Here is a 27279-nt window from a genome sequence, read left to right on the forward strand (position 1 = left end):
GGACTCATAGCTATTACTACTACCAATACTACTGCTATTAATATTAGTAGTATAATCACTTGTAGGTAGTTTGACCAGAGGAGGATGGGTCCCCCCTGGTGAGCCTGGTTCCTCCCAAGGTTTCTTCCTCAGTTCTGAGGGAGATTTTCCTTGCCACTGTTGCCCCTGGCTTGCCCGCTGGGGGTTTTTACATTCTTGTTAAAACTTTGTCTTTTCTGGAATTCTGTGAAGCGGCTTTGTGACAACATCCGTTGTAAAAAGCACTATACAAATAAATTTGATTTGACTTAAAAAATGTTACCTTGCTTGGCATAAAAGAAAATAGGTTAGAGGTAGTTGTTAATTGAATTTTTTCTGGTACAAATATTACTTTTTTATATGGACTCTTAACCTTGCTCTAATTGGTGTCATTGATGCCAGGGGAGTGCTACCACAAAAAAGTTCAATAAACGTGTCAAACAAAACAAGTCAGCAAAAACCACATCAATAATCTATAAAACAAATCTTTAATTAAACAAATCTTTTTTGGTCAAGTATGAAATATACAAACACAGTCTTTCATTAAAAATAATAATAATAAAAAAAAACTTCAATGCAGACACTTCTTTTCATAACCTGGAAAAAACTGTTCAAAGATTACAATGATAGTTTTTTTATGGCATGGTAATGCCAACCAAAGACCTAGTTTTTTAAAATCACTAATTACTTAATTCAACACCTTGATTACACTGTCTTAACCTTGTTGATACCATCTCATCAATATTTTATTAAGTAAATTTGTTCACATATTAAGAACATTTACATGTAATAATGGGACATTTGACTTTTTTTGCACAGAGGCAAAATTGATACAAAACTACTCAATGCTTGTTTAATTTGAAAATCATTCTAAGTATGTAATATATTTCGAGGTATAACATGCCAGAGCTTAGTACTGATTTATGTAAATGTTCAGTATGATATATAGGGAAGGCATGACAGAGAGAGAGAGAGAGAAAATGGAAATCCATGTAAAAATACAGCTGCTGGCCACAACATGAAAACAGACCCCTGTTCACACTGTTTGGCATTTCTGACCAATTATTTCTTTTTTCTAAGAAAAGAGAAGGAAAAACAAAATCCAACCTGTCCCCCTCCAAGGTAACTTTAAAACAAAACTGTAATAAATTCCTCCAATACCTGACTTCTCAAATACCCACATAAAAGCATAACTTTGTACCTTGTGTGAACAGGACAGCAGAGACCTTCTGTGACAGGAACTAAAGCTTCGTTCATCTTGGCCCTTGTTATCTTTTCACAGGTCAAATGAAATCATTTAACTCTGCCTCCAGAGCTGCAGCCATTTCATCTGCCTCTGAGCTGCTACCATCCCCATTAGAATCCTTACTAGATTCACTAGACAAGTCTCCGTCTTTGTCATCATCATTATTCACTTCATCATCCTCCTCCTTGGCCTCCTCTAGCTTCCTCTTCTGACCCCTACAGGACAGAAAGTTGTTTTTTAGTGCTTGACATTGATGTAAGACTGATGTTGGTTTCATGGTTAATACCAAACTAAGCACAAAACCTAATGTAACTCGCTGTACTGAGATTTCCTTGAGCGCATCCTGAAGTGGTAAAGTGAGAAAAGATGATAGTGAAATGGGGAAAATAAAGTTAAGAGGAATAACATTTAAGTCTGAACTGGAAACTCTTTAGTGCAAAGCATATCAGGAATTTTATGTATGCAACATGTATAGACATATGCATCAAATGTACAAGGACGTGTGAAAAGAACATATGAATATGAACATTCTGCACTCCCTTACTGGAAAGATTATGTTAATGTAAACAATTCAATCAAGACAAATAATATCAGACCTTTTTCTTCAACAACAAAAGTGAAAATGAATAATCATTAAATGTATTTATTATTAAGGTTCAGGCACTTGAGAATTTCTTGACACCAGTTACATGAGCATCGAGCAATAATTCTAGGGCTAGTTCGCAAAATGTTTGTATAATAAGCAAAAACAGAGCTAAATAGGTGGAGCTAAATGTTCCAAATTTCAAAGTAGTTTGTTGTGAACCAAGGAATCAGGGAAAAAAAAGAATTTTGTCTTTAAAAATTTTGGTTAAAAAGCCAAATGCATTGTGCTGCACAACAGCACCCCTTTAGGCTGACCAGGCTCATGTCATGTGCCTGAGTAGCAGGATGGACTAGTAGCTATTGATCAAGTTTATTATCTCTTGGACTTACACTTTGGTCTGGATGATTGTAAAAAGAATAATAAGAAAAATTAACAAAAATACACAAAAAATGATCAAAATGATTAAAATCACTGATTTTTTTTTGCCCACCATAGTCACCTATTAATTAATCATTATAGCCTTGGCAATTATGAACTAAATTATTAAAACTCAAAAATTGTTAGTCTAATCATCTCAAATTTTAAACCAGTTATATGAATTGCGATTCAGTGCATGCATGCAAATTTTGACCCAGATCATTGCTATAGCACACAATAAGACAATTAAAAATTAAAAATCCCCAAATTAAAAATACAATATCTGTCATTTTTAGCTTAACAACTTCAATTTCAATAGGCATTACAGAAAGTGGATTAGTTTTGTTATTCTCACTAGGTGGTGCTTCAACAAATATTACTAATGTAGATGCCAATGTTTTTAAAACCTGCTTAAAAAATGTTAGTAAATAGAACATTTTTTGTTTGAAAAAGCTTCTTGAACTGTGTAAAAAACAAAAAAAACAAAACAAAAAAAAAAAACAATGCATTTCTTTAAGCCACAAAATAACTCACACTGCATGTGTTAACATACAGAATTTACGTAATTTTCATGAAGCGTCAGTACATTTGGAGCTGACTGTAACTGAACTTTTGATGTAACTGATAGGACACATCTTTCAATGATCATAAAATTCAGGACCAAAAACTGGATTCAAGTCATGATTTGCAAACCTCTGCTCTATAATCTGTAATACAGCCATAGCATAGTAATGAAAACAACCTATATGGATGCTCTTCCTTTGTGTGTGTGTGTGTGTGTGTGTGTGTGTGTGTGTGTGTGTGTGTGTGTGTGTGTGTTTTTCTTTACACAGATCTAACAACACACAAGTCAGACAGACTTCTATGGGAGTACGTACCTCTTGAAGTTCAGAAATTCTGAAGGTTACTGGCTCCCAGTACAGTTACAGCAACTGGTGATGTGACCTTGTGTTCTGCCTTATCTCTACCTTAATCACTAAGGAAACTCGCACACATAAGATCGAAGTTGTTTGTAATATACAAAAACTACTGATATCAGTATAGTGTATATGTATTTCAGTCAACAACACACACCCCATGAAACCCAGCCAACCAAACCTATATCTTCTCTGTAACAAATGAAATTGAATCAGTACAACCAGTTACACTGAAGTGGTTGCTGATTTTGTTGCTGAAAGCTGAACAGGGAAAAATTACAAACATTTCTCTCATTCTCTTGTGCCCACTGCATGTACACTACCTTGAAATGCTTTCAGACAAACTGCTGGATGATAGCAATGTATCCTTGACCACTGTGCCCAGGTCTTGGTAATCTAATGATCCGGCCCTTTGCCTACAGTTCTGTGGTTGCTCCTCTGCTTCTTTCTCTTGCTCCATTTTTCCCTCCTTTTCTTTTTCTTCACACTCATGATCACTCTCCTCCCCAAGAATATCGTCGACCTGCCCAAGAAAACAGTAAGCTTGTAAAATAGAGTTTTGAGCTGCATGAGAATCAAGGCTCAACCATGTTGTACAGCAGTTAAAAGTGGTCCAAATCCGATTTTCTCACTAAATCCGACTTTTTTGTTTGGCTGTTTCACTTTTAAATGTGACCTGTATACGACATCAGTCTGAAAAGATCTCGCTGGTAAAACCAACCCACATGCGCAGAAGAACAATACTTCACGAGGCGGAAGTAAAATGTCATGATGGTCAGTGAACGCCTGTCGCTCCCGGAGGGTTCAGTTTCGTCTTCACCAGCATCGCAGGATGATGTTCCAGTGGTTGACAGCTGGACTCATCACACAGATTGTGTTCGAGTTCAGTGTAAAAAGGGCATGTTATTTGGCCATGGGCACTTCTTTGGTTCGTGTTCTCAGATTCTTCAAAAGCTTCAGCCTCGGACTCCTCCAACAGTGATCGGCAGAGACCGTACTTTTTTTGTACAGGAACATCAGCCTAAAGTTTGATGAATCTCAGCAATGTGAAATGATGTCATCATTCGTTGCTTGAATTCCAATCTGGCTGTTCAGACTGAGTCACTTTGCTGCAGATAGGATACATATTGGATTTCAGTACCACATGTGAAAGTGTCTCAAATCGCAATTGAAAATGTCTGATTCAAAGTGTTTTTTTGCTGTTCACACTGACACACAAATGACACATCTGTGTCACATATGAGGAAAAAGATTAAATTTGGGCCACTTTTACCTGCTGTGTAAACGTGTATATATATATATATATATATATATATATATATATATATATATATATATATATATATATATACATACATACATACATACATACACACACACACACACACACACACACACACACACACGTGTATATACATACATAAACACACAAATGTTTAAAAGAGTAGGGCTATGAGTGACCTACTTCAATTTTCAGTTGCTTTTCAAGCGGCATTGTTTTCCCTTGCTCTCAATACAAGAGCATTTTCAAACAGAAATTATGGCTTCATCTGACTCTTCTTCTGCACCATGTCAAATTATGTACATACTGAAACTCCACCCATCTGTGGCTTTACCTTATACAGTATATCAGTCACTCTCAGATCACTCTGTCCAAGGGATCACTGTGTATAAATACTGGTCACTTTATCAGAATCCCCCTTCCTTTAATCTCCACCTGGAGTTTGTTAAGGCCATCCTCAAACCTTAGACAGTGAATTTTATTCAATATAGTTCAATGTTTATTCCATATATATCAATGTTCATTCCATATATATCATTGTTCATTAAATATTTCCTGTTTGGCTTGCCATAATATGAACATACAGCCTATATAGGCTACTCTGCTCCAGTGCAATGCCAGCCACATTTAAAGCAGAAATATTTAACAGGGAAATGAGATTCAATCAACACCTAGATGCAGCCACATTAGAAAAGGGCAAGTGTAAACATGTTGTTTTGACTTGATGAATTGATCACTACATTGAGATCATGGTAAACAAGGCCTGAGTGCTTGATGACATTTGTTTCTTGGCTCTCACCTCTTTGTCCATGCTTTCCAGGTCCTCCTTGCAGAGTGTGTAAAGCGGCATGGTTTCAGACATACTAGGCTGTCGTTTTCTGCGCGAGGGCTCATGTTTCTCATCATCTTGATTCAAGCTTTCCACCTCCTCCTGCTGCTGAGACCCCAGATTTGACCTAAACAAACAATCAGTAATAACTTCAAGGGAAAAGTAACATATATTACAATAAAAAAGTGATCAAAATACTTAAATGCTTAAAGATCTGATTTTGGATTTGGAAATAAATTCTTAAATAAGCATATGAGAATATTATATTAAAGAAACAGTACAATGTTACCCCTCAATAAACATATTCTTTTCAGTATCATAAAGAAGCTTTAGTGCTGGGCTTCCACAAGGCACCAGGATTCTACAAATCACAAAACTTTAATAATTTTTAAAAGGTCCTGAACAACCGCAAGCATAAAAAAAATATCATGTCACTGTGTAAATTATGAATGAGCGTAAAAAAAAATAAATTAAAAAATCAAATATTTGTAATTTTATAACAGTATGTTGCTGCATCAGAAGGACATCAGAATTTCAAAAGCAACCCTGCTACTGTCTAGTACTATAGACCTAATCTTCTGTTGAACAATGCCAACACAAGCTGATATCCCCAGTCATTTACAGTACTGTACAAAAATGTTTATTATTATTATTATTATTATTATTAATGTCACTTATTAATAACAAAAACAACAAATGGAAAGTGAAAGGTCATAGGAACTAAATGAGGGAAAAAAAACCCCAAAAGAACCCCTAACAACCGTGCAAGTACTGAAATAGCTCACAGATTATTAAAACAAGCACAGAGGGGAAATCAACTGCAGTAAAAGACTGCACTGCCAGATGCCAGGCTGCCATCATGCTCACCCTCACACAGAGCCACAGAAAAGGGTTCAAGTGAGCAAGGAGATACAGGAACCAGCTCTTACAGATTCATCCACAGAAATGAGAATAACTTTGAGGAGAGTAAATCCAGGAAAAGCAGAAGGCCCAGACAACATACTGACAGCTGCAGTACATGTTCTTTTTTCATTCTGCAACATAGTTAAACACATGACTGAACAATAAAATGTCACATCCTCCCCAACATCGGCTAATTTCAATCACTTGTGCTTATTACATGTTCCCACTCTCTCGCTCTCTCCACCAAGTGCTGTGAGGAAATTCAAAAAATGTAAGTTAAACCTATGTCTTGTGTTGGTTGAATATTCAAACTTTATTCTGGGAAAAAATCATTCTGTATGTACAAAATCACAGGAACACATAATAATACATTTTCAATTTCATGATGAACACAGCTGTAACAGTTACCATGGTAACTAATTCATTCATTTGGGTGAGTAGTGCTTCACTAATTTATAGCTTATAATTAGATTACAGACTTTTTGTTTTGAGGTGGTAAATAACAAAGGTATGGATAAACCTGTATGCTATAGATACGCTTTTTGCATGTGCATCAAATCATGTTTGTCACATCACATTTAGACAGGTGGAAAGTGAGTGATCTTAGGTGTGTAGCCCCCCTATAGAATTTAAATACAAATATATATATAAATATCTAAGAAAAAAAAAAGAAATCTCATCCTTTCTGGCTGATGTTTTGGTCACTTTTGCATTTTGTCAGTGCTCTCACCCCTAGAGGTAGCATGAGGTGGTGTCTACAACTGGGTTCCTTCTGATGCACGACAATGCTAGGCCTCATGTGGCTGAAGTGTGTCAGCTGTTCCTGCATGATGAAGGCATTGATGCTATGGACTAGCCTGCCTGTTCCCCAGACCTGAATCCAAATCAAGCACATCTTGGACATCATGTCTTGCTCCATCCACCAACTACACGTTGCACCACAGACTGTCCAGGAGTTGGCGGATGCTTTAGTCCAGGTCTGGGAGGAGATCCCTTAGGAGAACATCCGCCGCCTCATCAGGAGCATGCCCAGGCGTTGTAGGGAGGTCATTCAGGCACGTGGAGGCCACACACACTGAGCTTCATTTTAACTTGTCTTGAGGAATTGGATCAGCCTGTAATTTGATTTTCCACTTTTATTTTGAGTATGATTCCAAATCCAGACCTCCATGGGATAATAATTTTGATTGCAGTGACAGGCCTATAGACTGATACACCAGCAATACTGGCTGTTCAGCAGCCTAATGGCCCAGGGGGTAGAAACTGTCTCGGAACCAGCTGGTTCTGGACTTTATGCTTCAGTACCAGCAGCTGTGAGAACAGATCGTGGCTTGGGTAGGTGCAGGCCTTCAGAATCCTCCTGGTCTTCCTCAGGCAGCGGCTGGTGTATAAATTCAAACGGTTTGGCAACTGGACCCTGGTGATGTGCTGGGCTGTCCACCAGTCGCCTGAGGTGGAAGAGGCGCTGTTGTGCCTTCTTTACCACCCGTGTGGTGTGTTCGCTCCATGTGAGTGGCAGCCTCTGTCTCATGCTCCAAACAAGTCCTGACCTGAATCCCATTGAGATTCTGTGGCAAGACCTTAAACAGGCAGTTCATGCTCAAAAACTCTATGTATTCTTTCGTATTCTTTTTGTCCAGATGGGAGAGGGCGGTGTGTAAAGTCAGGGTTACTGCATCATCAGTGGATCTGTTCTGTCTGTAAGCAAACTGCAGTGAATCCAGAGTGGCAGGTAGTGAGGAGCAGAAAGTTTCTGACCAGCTTCTCAAAGCACTTGCTTATGATGGAGGTCAGAGCAACCGGGCATCATTTAGAGCATTAACCCTGGCTGACTTTGGAACTGGCACAATGGTGGCCAGTTTGAAGCACGTGGGAACAACTGAGAGTAAGAGAGAGGGGTTAAAGTCTGTAAACTGTAAACACTCCTGCCAGCTCATGTGTACAGGCTTGGAGAATGCATGCAGGCATCCCGTCAGGCTGCCTTGTGGATGTTAGCACGCTTGAAGGCTCTGCAGACATCAGTCACACGTGTGCGGTGTGATCTGTCTTGAAACGGGAAAGCATTCAGCTCGTCTGAAAGCACAGCGTTGATGTTATTCACAGAATGAGTTTCCCTCTTAAAGTCCGTTATTGTGTTTAGCCACTCCCACAGGCTTCTTGTGTTGGTGGTGTTGAACTGTGACTGCTCTTCAGCCCTGTACTCGCATTTGGCTGCTTTTATGGTCTTACGGAGAGTATGGCTGGCTTTTCTATACTCAGTGTTGATGTAGATTTAGAAGCAGCGGAATGCGCGTTCAGAGCAGCATGGACCTCACAGTTGAGCCAAGGCTTCTGACTGGGGTAAGTTAAACGCGAACTGTTATTGTGGGCACAACATCCTCTATACACTTTTTGCTGAACCCGGTAACTGAATCTGCATATTCGTCAATGTTACTGTTTGATGCCTCGCGGAACATATCCCAGTCATCAACCTTGGCTGTCTTCTTGTCTCTTGAGTCTCACAGTAAACTAGTCACCAAAACCGCATTTCATCAACATTGCATGCTTGCGCCCTATGATGAGTGACACTGACATGGACGCTAAAATTTTGATCAATGCCTTCATCTTCTCTCGCATCGATTACTGTAACTCACTTTTCTATTACTCCTATTCTTCAACAGTTGCACTGACTTCCTACTAGTTCTAGGATTATGTACAAAATCCTTCTTCTTACCTTCAAGGCTTTAAATGGTCCGGCCCCCGCATACCTTTCTGATCTCGTCTCTTTATATTGTCCCTCTTGTGCTCTCTTCACAGTTCCTTCAACTAGACTTTCTACTATGGGTGGCAGATCTTTCAGTGCTGCTGCCCCCAGACCCTGGAATTCTCTACCTTCCACTCTTCGTAATTGCTCTTCTTTGTCCTCCTTCCTTAGTCTTCTAGATTTTTTTTATACTATGTAAAGTGTCCTTGAGTTTGTGCAAGGCACTATATAAATTGAACTTTAAAATTATTATTATTATTATTATTTATTATTGTTTGCAGATGCAGTTGTATTAAACCTAAAATCTACTAAAAATGCAGTAATTTCCAGAATCCCCTCAAATAATACTTAATGACATTTTGCAATTTGTTAACCTCTTAAATTTCTGAATTATTATCTAGTTGCTAATCCTAGGACTACACAGGATGAATGTGTCTGAAAATCTGAACTTTGGCAAAACATGGCTTATTCATCCCATTTTGTTGTCTGTCCCAATTTATTGTAGTTCTGGTTTAAATACAACATTGCTACATGCTACGTTGTTTTGATCTTGCACTTGATAGATAAGATCTGAAAACTTATTTTCTCTTTACCTTCACCAGACAGCTTCTATTATCACTGCTTGAATTAGTGTCTTTCCAGAGAATTGGTCTGAAAATAGTAATGATATTTGCAATTATTTATGCACCATAATATGAAAGACTGCTATAGCTTACAAGTTCTGCTTTATTGCTTTCAAGAATAATGTGGAGACGGGGCGTAACAGAAAATCGAATATTGCCAAAGGGCAAGAACACTACAAATATTACACCCCTCTGGCACTTCACCTGTCCACCTTCACTGAAAACCTATCAAAATAACAAAAGCATCCATACAAGAACACAGGGATATGCCGTAAATCTAGACCACAGAGAAGAAAATTACCTAAGGTTTGAGTGCACTTCATGTCCAGGTAGAGTTCTGTGGGGCTGTAGGTGGGAAGTGTGTTGGGTTGCCTGAGGACCCCTCCGGATTAACTTGCCAGTTACAGGATCATACGTGCGGACCACAGGGAACAGTGGGCATTTGGGCTGAACAGGAGTGGGGTGAATTACAGCCGATGACAAGGACTCCTGAACGTCAGGAAATGCCGATGGACTGTTACTCCTAAAAGGTAGAGATAACTTTGTCAGAAGACAAAATAAGCCCCAATATTGATAAATGAAACAAAGATTCAGGGATGTAGGAGAGAAATGTATTACTGCCAAAAACATATCCACATACACCTACACCCAAACCCCCTCCCACACAAAACAAACTGTATTAACATATCAAATACAACAGAAACTAAACAAAAATCAAGTTGTGTTAACTCAGAGGATGAATGTACAGAAATAAAACACAGTGAAAGAGACCTCTGTGATTTGATGTAGCCCTCCTTGAGTGGAAAAAGCTGCTCCTCCACTCTCTCCCATCGCTCCAGGCATCTCCAAAGCCAATCAGGATTCACCACATGCAGGTGTTTACAGCCTTGGGCCTGGCGCACTTTCTCTGTGCCTTAGAGAACAATAGCATACACAAATAAAACTTTACATTGGTATGCAACTACATAAATGTTGATAAATACATACACTCACTGATTAATATTTACTGTATTTTACATAAATATATTTCAAGCTTCAAGCAAATGTGTAACTCTTTATAAAACCTTTACCAATTATGATACCTCACCCAAAAGTCAATACAACTTGAAAGTTTTAAAAGACATAATGACACAAGGTGCATACCACACATCTCAGTGAAGAACATTAAATATTTTTTATTCTTCTGGCTCTGCTACTGCCTTCATAAATGTACATACACTACAAGGCCAAAAAGTAAATGAAGATTTCTTTAAATTTGTGGATTCAGATATATCTGCCAAGCCCATCACTAACATGCATAAAATCAGGCATACAACCACTCACACAAACAGTGTCAGTAGAATAGGTCATACCAAAGCTCAGTGACTTTCAATATGGTACAGGCAGAGGATGCTACCTTGTCAAATTACTGATATAACTGTCCTGTGCTGCAATGTCGTTATTGTGAAGTGGAAATGCGTAGGAGCAGGAAGAGCACAGCAGCAGTACACCACAGAACAGGACTACAGAGTTGCCTTTAGAAATCATGTCAGTACAGGAACAGTTTATCAGGACCATCATGGACTGGGCTAGTGGCACACGAGATCAGAGAATGCCAGTGCTCATTTCTGGGTCTGGGGTTCAGAGAATGCCAGTGCTGCTTAGCTCCTTCACTATCTCTGCTCTCAGCACTTGTAAAACAGCAAGGTGTTCAGCAGGCATGGCACTGCTGGCTCCTAAGCTGACGTAAGACCAACAGAGTCAGCTACGTAAGCAACTGGAGTGCTTTCTAGGAGCGACCATCATTTTACCGCAAAGACAGACTATGCCCGAGCCACAGCAGGTCTGCCTGACTGCACTTCATGACACTAAACACACGGGTAAGTATAAACAGGTAGTATAAAACAGCAGACAGGTATGTACTTTTTATGATATAGACAACGCTTCCCCCATTTCTGCCATTTCCCTCTCTCTGTGCTGTCTTGGTAGTAAAGCTTCTGCAAGTTCTGAGGGTAGAACGTGCTCCAATAACATCAAGTCATCAAACCCTGTTCGCGCACCCTGTAAAATACCAGTCTCCCTCACTACACACTGTAGTGATCAGAAAATTAAACCTCACTCTACTTAACATAACGTCACTAAATGTGGGCAGTCGTAGGCTGGAGGTTAGGGAACTGGCCCTGTGACTGGAAGGTTGCCCGTTCGATCCCCTGCACTAAATGTCCATGACTGACGTGTCCTTGAGCAAAACACCTAACCCCCAATTGCTCCCCGGCCGCAATGGGTAGGGTAGCCCACTGCTCCGGGAAAGCGTGCTCACTGCCCCCTAGTGTGTGTGTGTTCACTAGTGTGTATGTGGTGTTTCACTTCACGGATGGGTTAAATGCGGAGGTGAAATTTCCCCGTTTGTGGGATTAAAAAGTGTCACTTAATCTTAAATAACAAAACACAAGATCTTATTAAAGAGCATAGATTTTATGTTTCAGTCAGAAATGTGGCTTAGAGATAATGGTACAGCAACTTTACTTGAAGGTACTACTGAAAAATGCAGATTTAAGCATACACCAAGACAGAGTAGATGAGAAGTGACATGCATTTAAAATAGTGATTAACTGCAAAAATATCACTATCGGTGACATGCAATGGACCTTTTTAGTCAGTCATACATGTGTGGTACTAATTGTAATATACAGACCTCAAAAGCAAAACACTCACTTTTTGCAGCTCTACCCACAAGTTCAGTCACATCCTGGATCTGGTAATCACTAAAGGTTTATTAAGTGTCCCAAATCTCTGATGTTTTCTTATCAGATCATTTCTGTATTTTCTTTCTTTCTTTAAGGAAAAAAGTACCTGAAAGTTACTTTAAAAAGCACAACACAGAAACAGTTGAGAAATTTAAAAGCATTTATAACTGTTCACTGAATACAGATCTGCCTCCATCCTGTAATGATCTTGTCTCTAACTTATGGGAAACCCTTGACATTCTCGCTCCAGTCAAAGACTTGCGTACACATAAATATTCATGGATGAATGCTGAAATATGTCAGCTTAAGAGAAACTTCTTTGGAACGTGTTGCAGGCAACAAATTCAAAATGAGTGAATATTTGCAAAAAACAATAAAGTTTATCCATTTAAACTTTAAATATCTTGTCTTTGCAGTGTATTCAATTGAATGTAGGTTGAGAAGGATTTGCAAATCATCTTATTCTGTTTTTATTTATGTTTTACACAACGTCCCAACTTCACTGGAATTGGGGTTGTATGACATCTATCTACCTACCTACCTACCTATCCATCTCTCTCTCTCTCTGCTTACCTTAACAGTACGTAACATGGCATATATTTTATAGTATTATGTGTGTATATATCATACATATATATACACACATATATATATATATATATATATATATATATATATATATATATATATATATATACACACACACACATACATATATATATATATATATATATATATATACATACACACACACACACACACACACACACACACACACACACACACACACATATATATATATATATATATATATATATATATATATATATATACACATACACACACACACACGTACACACACACAGATATATGAATCATATATACGCATGTATATACACATAATACTATAAATACAAAGTAACGTACTGTTAGGGTAAGCAGTCATGTTGTACTCTTTAGAACAGCCAAGGGCAAGGAATGGTATTGAACCTCATTAGTATTGAAGGAAAGGGTATCAACTACTGTAAAACTACAGCAGGGACAGAACAGGACTGAAGTAAGGAGGAATATGAAAGGAAATAGATTTAAAGCTGGACAGTTCTTGAAGATCAAGTACTACCAAAAAAAGATCTTCCGGAAGGCTAAGTTACCAAATAATTTGGTTTCATTAAATTGTTCAAACTGTAAGAGAGAGAAACAATTCACCATATTGAAAAACTTTTCTTTAATGGCTTATTACAACCACATAGTTTAGCATTTGTGTCAAACTATATCAGCACAACATGGAGTTCACATCACATTCACAAACAGGATTTCTCAGTAAAGTTATGGAGAAAAAGTAGTGCGGTGCATCATGAAAAAGCTCAAGCAGTCTGTACTTTGCCAAAGCAGTGAGAGACCACCATGCATACAACCATCAGTCAAGCACTAATGAGGATCAGTGCACTGCTTAGGGATGTATAAAAAGTTTGTGATGTGTGTTCACTGGATGTATTATGAGTGTTAAAAAGTAAAAGTTAAAAATAAAAAAAAAACCTAAAGTATACTGCTGAGAAGATTGACATGCTCCTCAAAAAAAGCTGCTGACATTCTCAGAACAACAAAATAAGAGCCCAGACCTCAACACAGTTTATTTGTGTTTCATATTACGTTGGATAAGAAGCAGAAAATGCAACCAACTTTTAAGAGCCTTGGTCAAAAAATGAAACCTTTTGCACTCAAACTAAACATAATGTCCAGAGCACTTGACCTTTAAAGTACATTAAGACTTTTTAGGCAATAGTTTAAAATGAAACAAACTGCCTCTTTAGAATAAGAACTTTTTACAAACAGGTTACTTTTTTCCCCCAATACGGAACAGAGTTAGTTTAACTTGAACATTAGGACTTTGTATAGACAAATGTTAGTTTGACACAACTCCCTTTGTCCACAATTACTGATTTATAATGAGTACCACTATTACATTAACTAAAATAGTCAAGATCAACACAATAATGGTGTTAATACAATTCACCAAATTTACAACACATACAACAATAAAAATGTGTATGGTTCATACAAATGGCTCATTATGGTTAACTTGAATCATTTAATAGTTTGAGGCAGGTTTTTTTTTTTAAGCCATATGATTACTTATCAGGTTTTACAGTGTACACTGCTCATCAGAGCACTGTCTGAAATAGTTGAAATAAATGACCCTGTAAAAAGACAGGACAAATAAAAAGAAAAAGCAGTACTCAAAATGAAAACGATAAGTGACAATCATGAAACACCAAAAAAAGCAAACGTTTTTTTAAAACACTAAAACAAGTGAAAACTGCATTAAATTTCTATTATTACCAGTCTTATAAGTAGTGTGTGAATTATAGTGAATAATAAAGAGAAGAAGGTGAAGTATGAAGACTATTTAATAATTTATTTAAATATAGACTAGAGTTTCATAATATTAATAATAAGTATAGAGCTCAACAGTCCAGGCATGTATCAGCCCAATAAGGCCTTGTACTGTGGGCCAGTGATGTCCAACAAGGTCTAATGCAGTCCGAACCTTATATACTGAGTGAGGAAAAAATAAAAGGCTTGTTTGCCATACATGTTGCACAGAGGTCTTTAAACATGTTGTATAACACGCAAAACATGTTTAACAAAGAAGTCAAAAATGTATGACAAATGGTAAAATTTCTGACATAGTTGTATTTGCCATGTTGTTCAGTTTCACCATTTGATATGCGTGCCATAACGAGGCCCACTGCAACCGTAAGGGGCCCTTTTAACACAGAGCAAATGGAGTCGGAATGTCAAAAGGTCTCCATAAGTTACGTCAACCATTTTTCAAGTTTCGTTCAAACTGAAATATTCAGTCAAAATACTCGACAAAGAGTTCAATTTCTGAAATAACTTCTAACAGCAAATTTCTTAAGGTTAGAGAGCTCAATTACATGGCCCTCATTTACCTATAGATGACATATTTCTAACAAGATTTGTAAAGACCAAGTGTTTTTGAGCATTTTACCATATCTTAAGGGCTAATCTGGACAACAATTTGCATATCTCAATCAAATTTCAAATTTTCAGCTTAATCTGATTATTTAGTTATTCAATTATTTAGCAGTGATGTGACTCCCTAATAATGTACATCTGCCAAAATGAATAAGCTATCTTCATCTATCATACACAACCATAAAGTTTCACATTTTTTTGGATAAAGCAGAGTTATTTTAGCAAATTCTGTTCTGATCAAGAAGAATTATTTAGCTCATGGCAGCCATATCACTTCTAAAGATGAAACATTTTTTTGATTATTATTGAGGTCTAGTGTCTTGTGAGCTTTATTTACTTATTATTTACCAAACAGATTTTTTGGATTGAGGAAAACCTTACGACAGGTTCACAAATGTGTGTTTTGGATATTATGCAAAGCTCTTTTGTTTTTGATTAATGATAATGCTCATTTTACAATGTTTTGAATTAGACTTGTGAGATGGGGCAAATTACTAATTAGTAATTATTATTATTGAACTATTCTGCACCTTGGCTGCTAATTACTTTTTAAAAGTTGGTCAAATTACTCCATATTTGGTTTGTGCATAGTCTGACAGATTTTAAACAATTATTGCTTTATGGTCTTCTTACTGGTAAAGGCAACTCATATTTGATGTGTTCATAGAATAGTAGACCAAAATGTGCAGTTTTTTGCCTACTTACTTTTAATAGTCATTTAATAATTTGTTCATTTAACTCCTTTCAATTATATGGGGTGCGAATTACTAATTTACTGAATGTACGTGGTAACTTCTGCAGTAAAAGGAATACATATTTGGTTTGGTCATAATATGGTCAACTTTAAACCAAAATGTGCAGGGTTTTTTGGAGGGTACGTACTGCTATTAGTCATTTCATAAAGTGTTAAAATTGACTCATTAATCAATTAGATGGGATGCAAATTACAAAGTGATTTGGTAACTGGGGCTGCAAATAGCTTTATCATGCCTTATTAAAATTACTTCATCTTTGGTTTGTGTATAGTATGACAGACAGTGAAACAATATCTGTTGTTTTTTTGGACTACAATTGAAAATGACATATTGTGATGAATTTGTAAACAGGCCCCTCTGGTGGCCAATACCCATCATATTTTAATGGTTAGTAGAGGGGACACACATCAAGTTGGTGTATGGTGTTTTGCCAAATCTAAGGCAGTCATACACATGTTGAAATCTGATTGGCTGATGGCAGCAATGCTTTTTCAAATATATCAGCCTTACACAAACTGACATGGGACAGCACACAGTTGCAGCATGCTAATGTCAATCGGACAACCTTGAGTTATGCAACAACTCTGCATCGGCTTCTAGCATGTAGGCACCCTGAGGTACATGTGTGTAAAGTTTAACAATGAGTTACAATTAGGATTTCAATTAGGTTTCTATGGAGAGGTGATGTAAAGAAATTTTCCCAGCATTTCTCTGTGATTTTAGCCCTGCCCGAATTTGCCATACAATTTATTTTTATGGAGTGCATGATCCTGCATCAGTAAGGATTCCAGCACCATTTATCAGTAGATAAAAGGTGCTGGAATCCTTACTGATGCGGGATCATGCACTCCATAAAAATATACTATAAAAAACTCCAACTTGTACTAATCCTTTGCAAATTGGCACATCTGTAAAAATATCATACAGTGAGAAAAAGGAGTTTCTTAAAAATTGAGGCTCTTGAAGATGTGTTTACTTGTATTCTCTCTGGCTAAAATCAAAACAATATATACTATCTTACCTCAACTCTGTACAACTCTGAACATTAAAAAATAAAAAATGTAGAAAATAGCATCTGATTTTCTTCAGTGATGTTGACAGCTTGCTGTCAATTCCCAAGCTAATGACAATGATGCAGTGCCTTTATGTAAGAAATATGGTTAAGGTAAATGGAACAGCAGCTAAATGAAATGTTTTGACAAGTTTTTAAGTAGGCATGAGTAGCCTACTCTCAGCCTGTGCAAATAGGTCATGAACAGTACAGATGTCTTGTGGTAAAATGACATTACCCCACCTCCTCATGTAAAACTGATTCTGTCCGATCAGCACTCAAGTGGGCAGAACAAATTGGCTTTTGGGGCTTTTTTGTGGGCCATGTGTAGAAATCTGTAGAACAATTTTTGTCTCCATGATACATGCAGAAAATACCGACCAAAAGGTCTGATGCTTTGCTACAGCACCATCTTGAGGCTGATCAGACTTTTGGCCCTGAGTAGCAGGACAGACTCCTATCTACTGACAAGGTTTAATGTCTATATGACTTATGGTTTGGTCTGCACAATTCGTATTATGGGAGAAGAAAAACAAGAAAAATCCTAACAATTACAAAAGGGTTTCAACATTTTGTGCTTGGACCCTGGAAAAATGTCTGAGCTGTACAATCATATGCTTTATACTTAACATTGTTTCTCATTAAGATTAAATTCACTTTTACACTGACAATTACTGACAGATATCAGTATGCATACTCTCCTCCAGTTCAACTGCTGACTAAGATTTTAATGACACTTAAGTATTTAGAGTATTCTAAAGTACATAAAATACAGTAATACAAAGTTTTAAAAAACTCAGTTATTAAAAAGGTTGTTATTAACTCCTTACAAACATTAAAAGGTTATTATAGATGTCAAAAAAGGTGTATAACTCACCTGCACGTGCAGCAATCAGGTGTGTTGTGCGGTCAGGATCTTTGGCGGTAAGCACAAGGCTCTTGCCTATCTTGGCACCCAATGCCTTGGCATGGTAGCACTCTCGTGTTCGTTCCATGGGATAGTTAGTAGGGTATAAGCCACTAAACACAACGGTGGTGCCTGCCAAGGATCTGCTCTTCAGCTCAGGGACAATTTTACGAACATCTGGCAACTCCAGACTCTCCTTCCTGAGGTAGGCCTCATAGCGCAAGTAATATTCTTTATGAATGCGCACCAAGACCTCTTCTAGGTAAATCAAATGATCGTCTGTGTCTTCTTCCTCCTCTTCATCTTCTTCATCCCCCATGCTGTGGTCTAGAGATTCCTCACCCATTGTGATGCCTGATTGCTCACTGTTTTGAGACTCTGTCTCAGTTTCTTTTTTGTCAGTACTACCATTGTCTAGCTCACTAAGAACCCCTTGATTCTCCTCTAGAGCTTCTATACGTTCATCTCCATTTCCCTCTCTAACCCAACTGTCTTCCTTTACTTTTGTTTGTGTGCATGTTCCAGTTTCTGAAAATTGTTCTTCATTTTTGCTCTGTGGCAGCCCTGCTTTACCTGAGTCAGTTTCACTGTCACTTAAAGGGTCAAAGTTCAAGTCATTATGTATATTATCAGCAGTAGTCATATTCTCTCTATGGACTATTTCACCTGAGTTACTCACTCTACCTGAGACACCTGCTTCCTCCCCCTTAACACTGTACTTGTCACTCAAATGTTCAGTTCCATCTCCTTTCCCCTCAGAATGACTTTCCTCTCTGGTTGTTGGCCCCCGAAAGTCACAGCTAAAGGTTGACATATCTTCATGCACAGCTTTACAATCTCTGTCATGCTTCCTGAATCCATTACTCTGCTCCCCATGTTCTGATGTGGCAGAGAGATCTGAGCCTCCTACAGGATGACTAGCCTGAGTACCTACAAGACAGCACATGATAGTTAAGGTATAAACAAAGTAGGAAAAAGGTGAACAGGCTTATCTCCAAGGAATAATATCAGACAAAGAATTTTTAAACAAATAATACCTGTTTTTTCAAACATATATTCTGCAGGTAGCTTCTATAATGTAAATCAGTTTCATTCTTTGGTAATGAAATAAGCCTTTCTGAGAGAACCTATGAACAAGCTTCAGTGTCTCCTTTTCAAACCTCAATATGAAAAATTATTGAAATATTGAAATTACCACTGTATATGGCACATTTCAGGATTTCTTTTTGTCTGTATAACATTAGCAAGTGAACAGCCACACAGAACACTTTGCTAACATTACTCTGGCCGTTTCTTTGATCAGAAGCATTATAGGCAGCAGGAGTGTAACGATACACAAATTCACAAATTTCACGATAAAGATAAAATGAGGTCCTGTGGTTTTTTTTGTACCACCATTTTTGAGTCCAATGTCCAGAACAAACAAATGCCTATTTTTGAAAAGAATATTAACTTGCCAAAAAACAGAAAAAGGTTAGAAAACAGCTAACAGGAAATTAAGTAATTATGAATTATTACATAATTAAGAAATAATTAATAAAGAAAGAAATAAAGCCCTGTGAATTCAAAAAGATTAACATCTGTTCTACCAGCAACAACTTTAGGACTGAATATCAGTAAGCATTTGTTACCAGTATCTTTCTTTGCCAGCTGGCCATCTCGTGACCCCAGTGATGCATTGATATCACCCGTTCCTTTGAAGTACACGTACTTTCTCACAGTGATTAGGTTAGGGGCAAACTTCCACACATCTTCTCTGTCGTCAATGATGCACACCATAGAGTCACCACATGGGAACAAATTTCTACAAGGGTAAAATACAGCTTTACTGGCTTGTACATGGACATGACAGCACCTCCAGGATGTTACTGTATTCTGTCAATGGTTGCAATCACAGTTAGATCACCTGAAGGGAAATCTGTCTGTTCACTGTTTTAAAAAACACTTCGATTAATATCCAGGCACAAAGAAAAAGCTTTGCACTTTGACATCCCATCTCTCTCACTGTTTCACAGTAAGAACTGACTATATGGCAACTCACCTAGGATGTGTCATGTCACTGATATCATGAAAAAAATTAACCATAAACAAATTACAATACCTTTTCCCCCTTTGTCATTATGGTGCCATTAATTATGAAGCTGACCATTTTTCATCATGTTATTATATGCTTTGTACTATTAAGTGTATGCTTTTCTGATTACGGCCAATTTCAAAATCTCTGTGCAGTGATGAAATGTTAGCAGCCTGTGATCAACTCAAAACATGCCAAATGTCAGAACTAGCAGTACAAACATTAAAAAGCAAAAATTCAACAAAAAAGAGGTACTGAAAGTATCAAGGGAAAATCATGAAATATGTTTAAAGCATGTCAAGTACAGCAATAATATTTGTTCTAACCATTCACTCACTTAAGATTTCCAGTCTTGGAGTATGGGTCAATGCACTCATCTCTGGACAAGATTCTATGAGAGAAAAGCTTCTTTTCAGGGTCCAGAAAGCCTTTGCAAGAATACAGAAAGGGCAAAAATGGGAAAAAAGACAAGACAACAAGAAAAAAAGACAGACTCTTAAAAGAGGCAAACGGAGTAAATATCTTCCAATGCATCAACATGATTACACAATCTGTGAACTTCCACTCTTTCGCATTTAGATTTCTCTTTTGACAAGAATAGGAGATGAACCTCTTAAGTGCAGAGACAGAAGATAATGAAATTAAAAACTACTAGATTAATAGTAAAATGGACAAATACTAATGCCATAACCATTTCAATTTACCATCAAAAAAAGAACAAACACCGTTGTGAATGTCATTACACTGATCACTGATACAGCCCTTCTAGTGGCTTCCATTTTGCCATCTTTTGCAGAAACTCCTCTCAATGAACAAAATCAGGCCACTAGGTAAATCCTATAAGTACACTTGCTAGGGATGTGGAGTGGCTTATGCTACATGTGTACACACACACACACACACACACACACACACACACACACACACACACACACACACACACACACAGGCAAATGACTAGGCTATTCCTGAAGTTGCTTATAAAATACTAGGAAATGCAAAATTGTTCAGAGGATGACAATTTTTCTACTGTAGATGCTCTTTAGATGCCCAACATTAACCAAAGATTTGCAATTGCAAATTTGCAACTGTAAAGTGTTGTAGCATACATTAATTATTGTTAACACTCTGTACACTGTATAGCATATATCTATACACTGTATAGTGTATATCATGTAGTGCAAAAAGCCTAAATAATTCTTTACATGCTACAAACAAGTTAATACTTTTGTAATAATGCTTTACACAAACACTAAAAATAACCCGTAATAAGCCCATGTAACCATTAAGCCTGCGTTTTTGCATTTTTTGTGAAATATTCAAAAAAACTGAAGTGCCTTAAAATAAAAAATGGAATACCTTAAAAATAAGTAATTTAAATTGTGTTTGAGATGTGTGCTTGGAGGGTATATCCTGAAGTCACCAGGCACATTTTGCTTAAAAGGTGGTCAGAATTATATGGGACAAGATAATTATATTATTATATGGGACAAAAGTCTTCAATTATTAAATATACTTTTATAATTTGATATGTTCTTACACATTATCAATCCCTTACTCTGTATTAACTTGGAAACATTGTAAAAGAGGGTCAGCCTCAATGTTCTTCGAGAACAAAATTACATTTATCCTAAATAGATGTAAATATGTTACTATCCATTTCAAAAGAGCTTCTCTGAGATAGTGTCCAAAGACCACAGATATACATAAAAAATAAACACATAACATAAAACAGATGACAAGTGCGTATGCATCGTGAAGCTCAGCGTCTCACCAGTTTTAGTGATATAATGTTTATTTAACCAACAAGCTCCTGCGGTTTTGCTCGAGTCGCTCATGCAAACTTTAGTTACAACAGACAGACACTACTTGATCTAAATCACCGGATTTTGGAACTTCCATTCGAATTCAACCAGCTACCACCTGGGCTAATCAGGACACCTGAGACCAAATGAGCCATTCACATCAGCCGGAAGAGCGTCACAACCATAAACAAAGATGGGGTAAGCCATGAGGTCTGCATACTAAGGCCAGCTTAGTATGCTACCTAAGCTACCTAGCATATTCCTTGCCAATGTGCGTTCTGGGACAAAAAAGCTGGACGAATTAAAGATCTGTACCCTCACACAGAAAAGGCTTATGGATTGCAGTTTTATGTTTTTCGGAAACATGCCTAAATAGCGATGTTTCTAACAGTGTAGTGGAACTACTATGGAAGTTACATGGCTGAGTGCTCAATAGTATACAGCAATTAGCAAATGGTGCAGCTGAAATAACCTAACCTACTAATTACATGGAACATCCACATACTTCTGCCACAACTGGTAGTGAACAATAAAACTGCAGATCACCACTTGATTTCTCTAGCTTCCACTTGGCTCCACTTACCACAGGCATGCACATGTTTTTTTTTGTTGTTTTTTTTTAAAAACATATGCACATACTTGCTAGCAACATTAGCCTTGTAGTTCCAGTGCAAAAAATAAAAAAAGCAAATTCTGGATACCCAGCATGTCTATCCAATCACCCACATTACAAGATTCTGATGTAGTATGCAAAGACTGTTAAAGTTTCTGCTGCACAACAGATTCCCAAGTTCATACACCCACATATGAAAGCTGAGCTGCAAGAATAGCATTTACAAATACCCATATATTCAAATACAAATACCCAGAACATAGCCTCATCCATTCGTGTTTAAGTTATTTGGAGTACTTCAGCCCAGACTACGTTTCAAAAGAGACATAACAGTTCACTGACATTATCAGTTTTAAAGATTTTTTAATGTATTTTCAGTTTTATGCAATTCAATAACACGGGTTAATGACAACGCCAATATGAACAGTCCCTGCCCACCCTAGCCCAATCCTCACAGACCAGAAAAGAGTACAGGAACAAAAAGAGAGTCAGGAGACAAAGAAAACAGAAGGAAAAAGAATGAGGTTTTAAGTCCCTTTAAATGGTCAAATTTTGGACCCCAAATCAAGTTAAAGTGTTCCTGTGCTTTATTTTCAACAATGTGGTATTCTATACAGGCCTAAATTTTTCTTTAAGTTGATAAAAAGAACTTCCACCTATATATACCTATGTTGCTTGGTTTTAACGTAACTTTATTCTTTCATGAGTTATTTACAAGTTTCTGACCACTTATAAAATGTGTTCAAAGTGCTGTCCATTGTGTTGGATTGTCAACGCAACCCTCTTCTCCCACTCTTCACACACTGATAGCAACACCGCAGAAGAAATGCTAGCACAGGCTTCCAGTATACGTAGTTTCAGGTGCTGCACATCTTGTATCTTCACAGCATAGACAACTGCCTTCAGATGACCCCAAAGATAAGTCTAAGGGGGTCAGATCAGGAGACCTTGGGGGGCCATTCAACTAGCCCATGATGACCAATCCACTTTGGAAGCTGGCATGTTCCTTGAGTTTTTCCAGCAAGATGGTGCACCACCACATTATGGGTGTCAGATCTGAGCATTCCTAGATGAACAGTTTCCTGGAAAGTGGATTGGTCGTCGTGGGCCAGTTGCTCAGATTAAGGAACCTGTAATGCTCAGTTTGTTTAATATTGAGATGTTGCCTTCTAGTTTACTTTTTTTTTTACTTTTACACAAACATTGCACTTTTGTTTATATCGTTCAGTTATTTTATGTGTTTTAAAAATATGACTTGTGCTAGTTACATAATGAACAAGCACTACTGCATTTTAGAGGAATTAAAAAAAGTTGTGGAAGTTGTTGTGGGAAAAAAATAAAATAAATAAATAAATAAATTATTCAAATAAATTCAAAAATAATTGTTGTATAAAAGTTATGGTAGCATTAAAATCTAAAAAAGGTAGCACATTGCGATTCAAAAAGGACAACAGGCATCACATTTTACTTCTTTTCCCCTCCCAATTATCAAAGCAGTTGATATGAATGGTTGAAATGGATCTATAAGTCCTTCCAAAATCCAAAAGCTGTAACCAAGAGCAAGACAAAATGGAAAGGATTTGGCATATCTAATAAATGTATAGCAACTGCACTCAGTAACACAGCATCCTCTGATGGAATATAGTATTTTTCCCGCCATGTCATTTGCTTACCTGCGATGGTGTGTGCATAGAGGCGACTCCCAAAGGTAAAAACGTGTAGTTCATACATCTTGGCAATCTTCTCCAAGAACACTTTGCAATGCGGTCTAAGTCGTGTATGCAGCATGGGCTCCCCTCTTCCCAACTGGAAATGGAAGGTTCCCTGTGATAGCACAAAAGTCATAGGAAAAGCATTATACAGGAACAGCTGTAAAGAAGCAGTTATTTTGGTAATCTGTTTAAAGCTTTTAGCTATGGGATCCTGCACGCACTATTAACTGCCAAACGAACAACATGGCTGGTTATTTAAATTAAGAAGGTTGTCATTTTGTATTTTCTCGGTTTGATTTAAGTTGGGTTACTATGACTGAATTTCTCAGCTGCTGGTCAGTCTGCAAGTAAATACAATTATAATACTATCCTTTATTTTTTTCTATACTAGAACCTACAATGTAATTTTAACATCATACAGACTAATAGTAAAAATACCAAAGATTTGAGAAAAATATTTATTTAATGATATAGGTTAGGAATCCACCTATCATTGTACTTCAAATAAAGGTTACTGTTAATATTTTGAATGAAAGATTAAAAGGATAAGCATTAACGAATGATTTTAATGCCCCTGTTTTTGCTCCTGTTTAAATGTGGTTGGGATATTTGAGGAGGGTACTGTACAGGCTTTTTAACATTGTTTTAATGTCAAGTCAAAGTGAACTTTGTCATCAGATTATACAACAAGCAGTGCACAGCAGAAGACTGCGTTTCTATAAGGCTTCTATAAGGCTTGCTTGGACAAAGCAATATGAATGAAACAATGTGCTACACAGTATATGGACCTTCAAACAAGCCGGGACCCTCCTGCACCGGAGTGATGAGGTAGGTGCTAGACAACCGTCAAAAGAGTAAATATTGCATAGAAAAAGGAAAAAAAAAAAAAGATGCATTTTTATATAGAAGACCGAGTTCTAAGAAAGTGTTCAAACAGTATGTGTATGTTCAGGGGTTCAACAGTCCTGATAAGCCAGTGTGTTGTGTGGGAGCTGTGTAGTTTGATGGCCTGTGGGAAGAAGCTCCTGATGAGTCTGGCGGTCTTGCAGTGCATGCTGCAGTAGCGTTTGCCAAAGAGCAGAAGGCTGAACAGTCCATAGGCAGGGAGGGTGGGATCTCTGACTATCTTGGTGGCAGGGTGACAGAGATTTTATATTGATGGAAGTGGCATTCTGATGATTTCCTCTGCTATCCTGTGTCATCTGTGATGTGCATGCCCAAAAACTTCTGTGCTTCTCACCAACTCCACAGCGCTACCAGGGATTATAAGTGGAGTATGTACCTTCGTCTTGTCGACAGACAGGTTGATCTTGTCATACCAGACAAGTTGGTTCACTTCCCCTCTGTTGGCCAAGTTGTCATCGTTGCTGATGAGTCCCACCACCATTGTATCATCTGCGAACTTCATAATGTGATTCAAGTTGTACTTGGCACAACAATTATGAGTCATCAGAGTGAACAACAGAGGTTTCATAATCCATGTTCACAATTATGGTTTAAGAGGTGTTTCTTTCAACTGATACTGTTTGGGGTTTGTCTGTGAGGAAGTCCAGAAACAAGTTGCACAATCAGGTTTCTAATGAGCCGAGTTTCCTTACCAAGTGCATGGGGATGACTGTATTGAAGGCGGAGCTGAAGTCAATGAAGAGCATCCACAATAAAGAATGTTAGGGTGGTATGCAAACTGGAGTGGGTCGAGTGTTGTCAGGAGTCTGGATGTTAGGTGATTTCTAACCAGCTTTTCAAAGCACTTCTTCATGAACGGTGTGAGTGCTATAGGGCGGTAATCATTGAGTGTTGATGCTGTTGACTTCTTTGGCAGCGCTGTGCTAGTGGTGGAGCACAAGGGAACGATGGCTTGGCTCAGGGAGGTGTTATTGATGCCTGTGAGAGCATGTGTCAGTTGGTCAGCACATTCCTTGAGCAGACACCCTTGTATGTTGTCAGGACCTGCAGCTTTCCATGGCTTGACCTTGTGTACGGTCTTCCGTAAATTAGCTGGGTCGGGACAGAGTAATTCGTACACTTAATGAAAATCACATATTAGATAATTAACTTGATGCTGAGTAACAACATTTTTTCCAAAAGCATTTCATGTCTTGTTTTAAAAGTTTTTTATTGCAAACACATACACTGCTGCTTCTTTTCTTTAAATGATCTACAAAACAGCCCCTGCTTGGCAAACATCAGATAATAAATGCACACACACAGACACACACAGTGGTGGACTCGTTTGATAGGCAGGGGTGAAAGAATAAAAAGGGTCCCACAAGCACACAAAAAGCTATGATACGCCATGTATGATGAAGCAGTCTTCATCCTTGATTTACATTGCATTATTCTGAGATCCAGATTAACAGGGAACTATAAACCTTCAAAATGTTTATTTCATGAACACCTCAGAGGCAACTATTATAACCACACACAGATGTGATAATGTCAATGAGAAATCTATGATTTAGCAGGCCACAGATTATTTCAAGACCAATTTCAAATAGTTTGGATCAAACTTGATTTTTATGAATAGCACATTCAGAGGTCAAATCTTTTGAAACTTAATTTTTTTGTTAGAAATCCCCTCTGTAGACACATCATTTAAGTTTTATTACGACTGGCCAATGTTTAGTCTTTCAAATGTCTGCTGACAGCTAATTGGCTAATTGCATCAAGTCATCCTTAGGAACTCACATGTAATATGTCTGACTGATGCTATGTCCAAAATTTCACCTTCATCAAATATACGGATGCTTAAAAACAATTATTCAACCATTCCCTCAACCATTTGCATGCATCACAACTGATGACTACAGTAAAATGTGCTATTGAATAACCTGGGGTGTTTCAAATTTTTTGAATGAATAATTCTTGCTATAGAATTTTTTAATCATGAATTATTCAAATTATTGTGGCTCTGAGTTCTGGTTCTGAGTTTTTGGATACAGTTAGATGAGGATCACGTGAAAAGACCAGGACTAATTCGCAAAATCAGGTTTTGCATGTTATGTAAATGAGAAAAAAAAGAGTAGGTGGGGCTTAATGGTCTAAATTGCAAGTTAGTTTATTTTGAGCTAA

General features: G+C 37.5%; 1 protein-coding gene across 1 annotated transcript in view; it reads right to left on the reverse strand.

Moving 5' to 3' along the window:
* Positions 1-733: 733 nt before the first annotated feature.
* ctdp1 (CTD (carboxy-terminal domain, RNA polymerase II, polypeptide A) phosphatase, subunit 1) overlaps positions 734-27279 on the reverse strand; it is a 54053-nt gene continuing 27507 nt past the window's right edge. The window contains exons 5-13 of the mRNA XM_017708454.2: positions 24169-24319; positions 20415-20505; positions 19635-19807; positions 17974-18933; positions 10336-10477; positions 9866-10087; positions 5266-5422; positions 3508-3707; positions 734-1479 (exon numbers count right to left, since the gene is read on the reverse strand). Coding sequence (XP_017563943.1) covers positions 1302-1479; positions 3508-3707; positions 5266-5422; positions 9866-10087; positions 10336-10477; positions 17974-18933; positions 19635-19807; positions 20415-20505; positions 24169-24319 — 2274 coding nt within the window. The 3' untranslated portion in view covers positions 734-1301. The remainder of the gene's footprint in view (positions 1480-3507; positions 3708-5265; positions 5423-9865; positions 10088-10335; positions 10478-17973; positions 18934-19634; positions 19808-20414; positions 20506-24168; positions 24320-27279) is intronic.

The sequence above is a fragment of the Pygocentrus nattereri genome, chromosome 1 (genome assembly GCF_015220715.1).
Source record: "Pygocentrus nattereri isolate fPygNat1 chromosome 1, fPygNat1.pri, whole genome shotgun sequence".
In the NCBI taxonomy this organism is placed as follows: domain Eukaryota; kingdom Metazoa; phylum Chordata; class Actinopteri; order Characiformes; family Serrasalmidae; genus Pygocentrus; species Pygocentrus nattereri.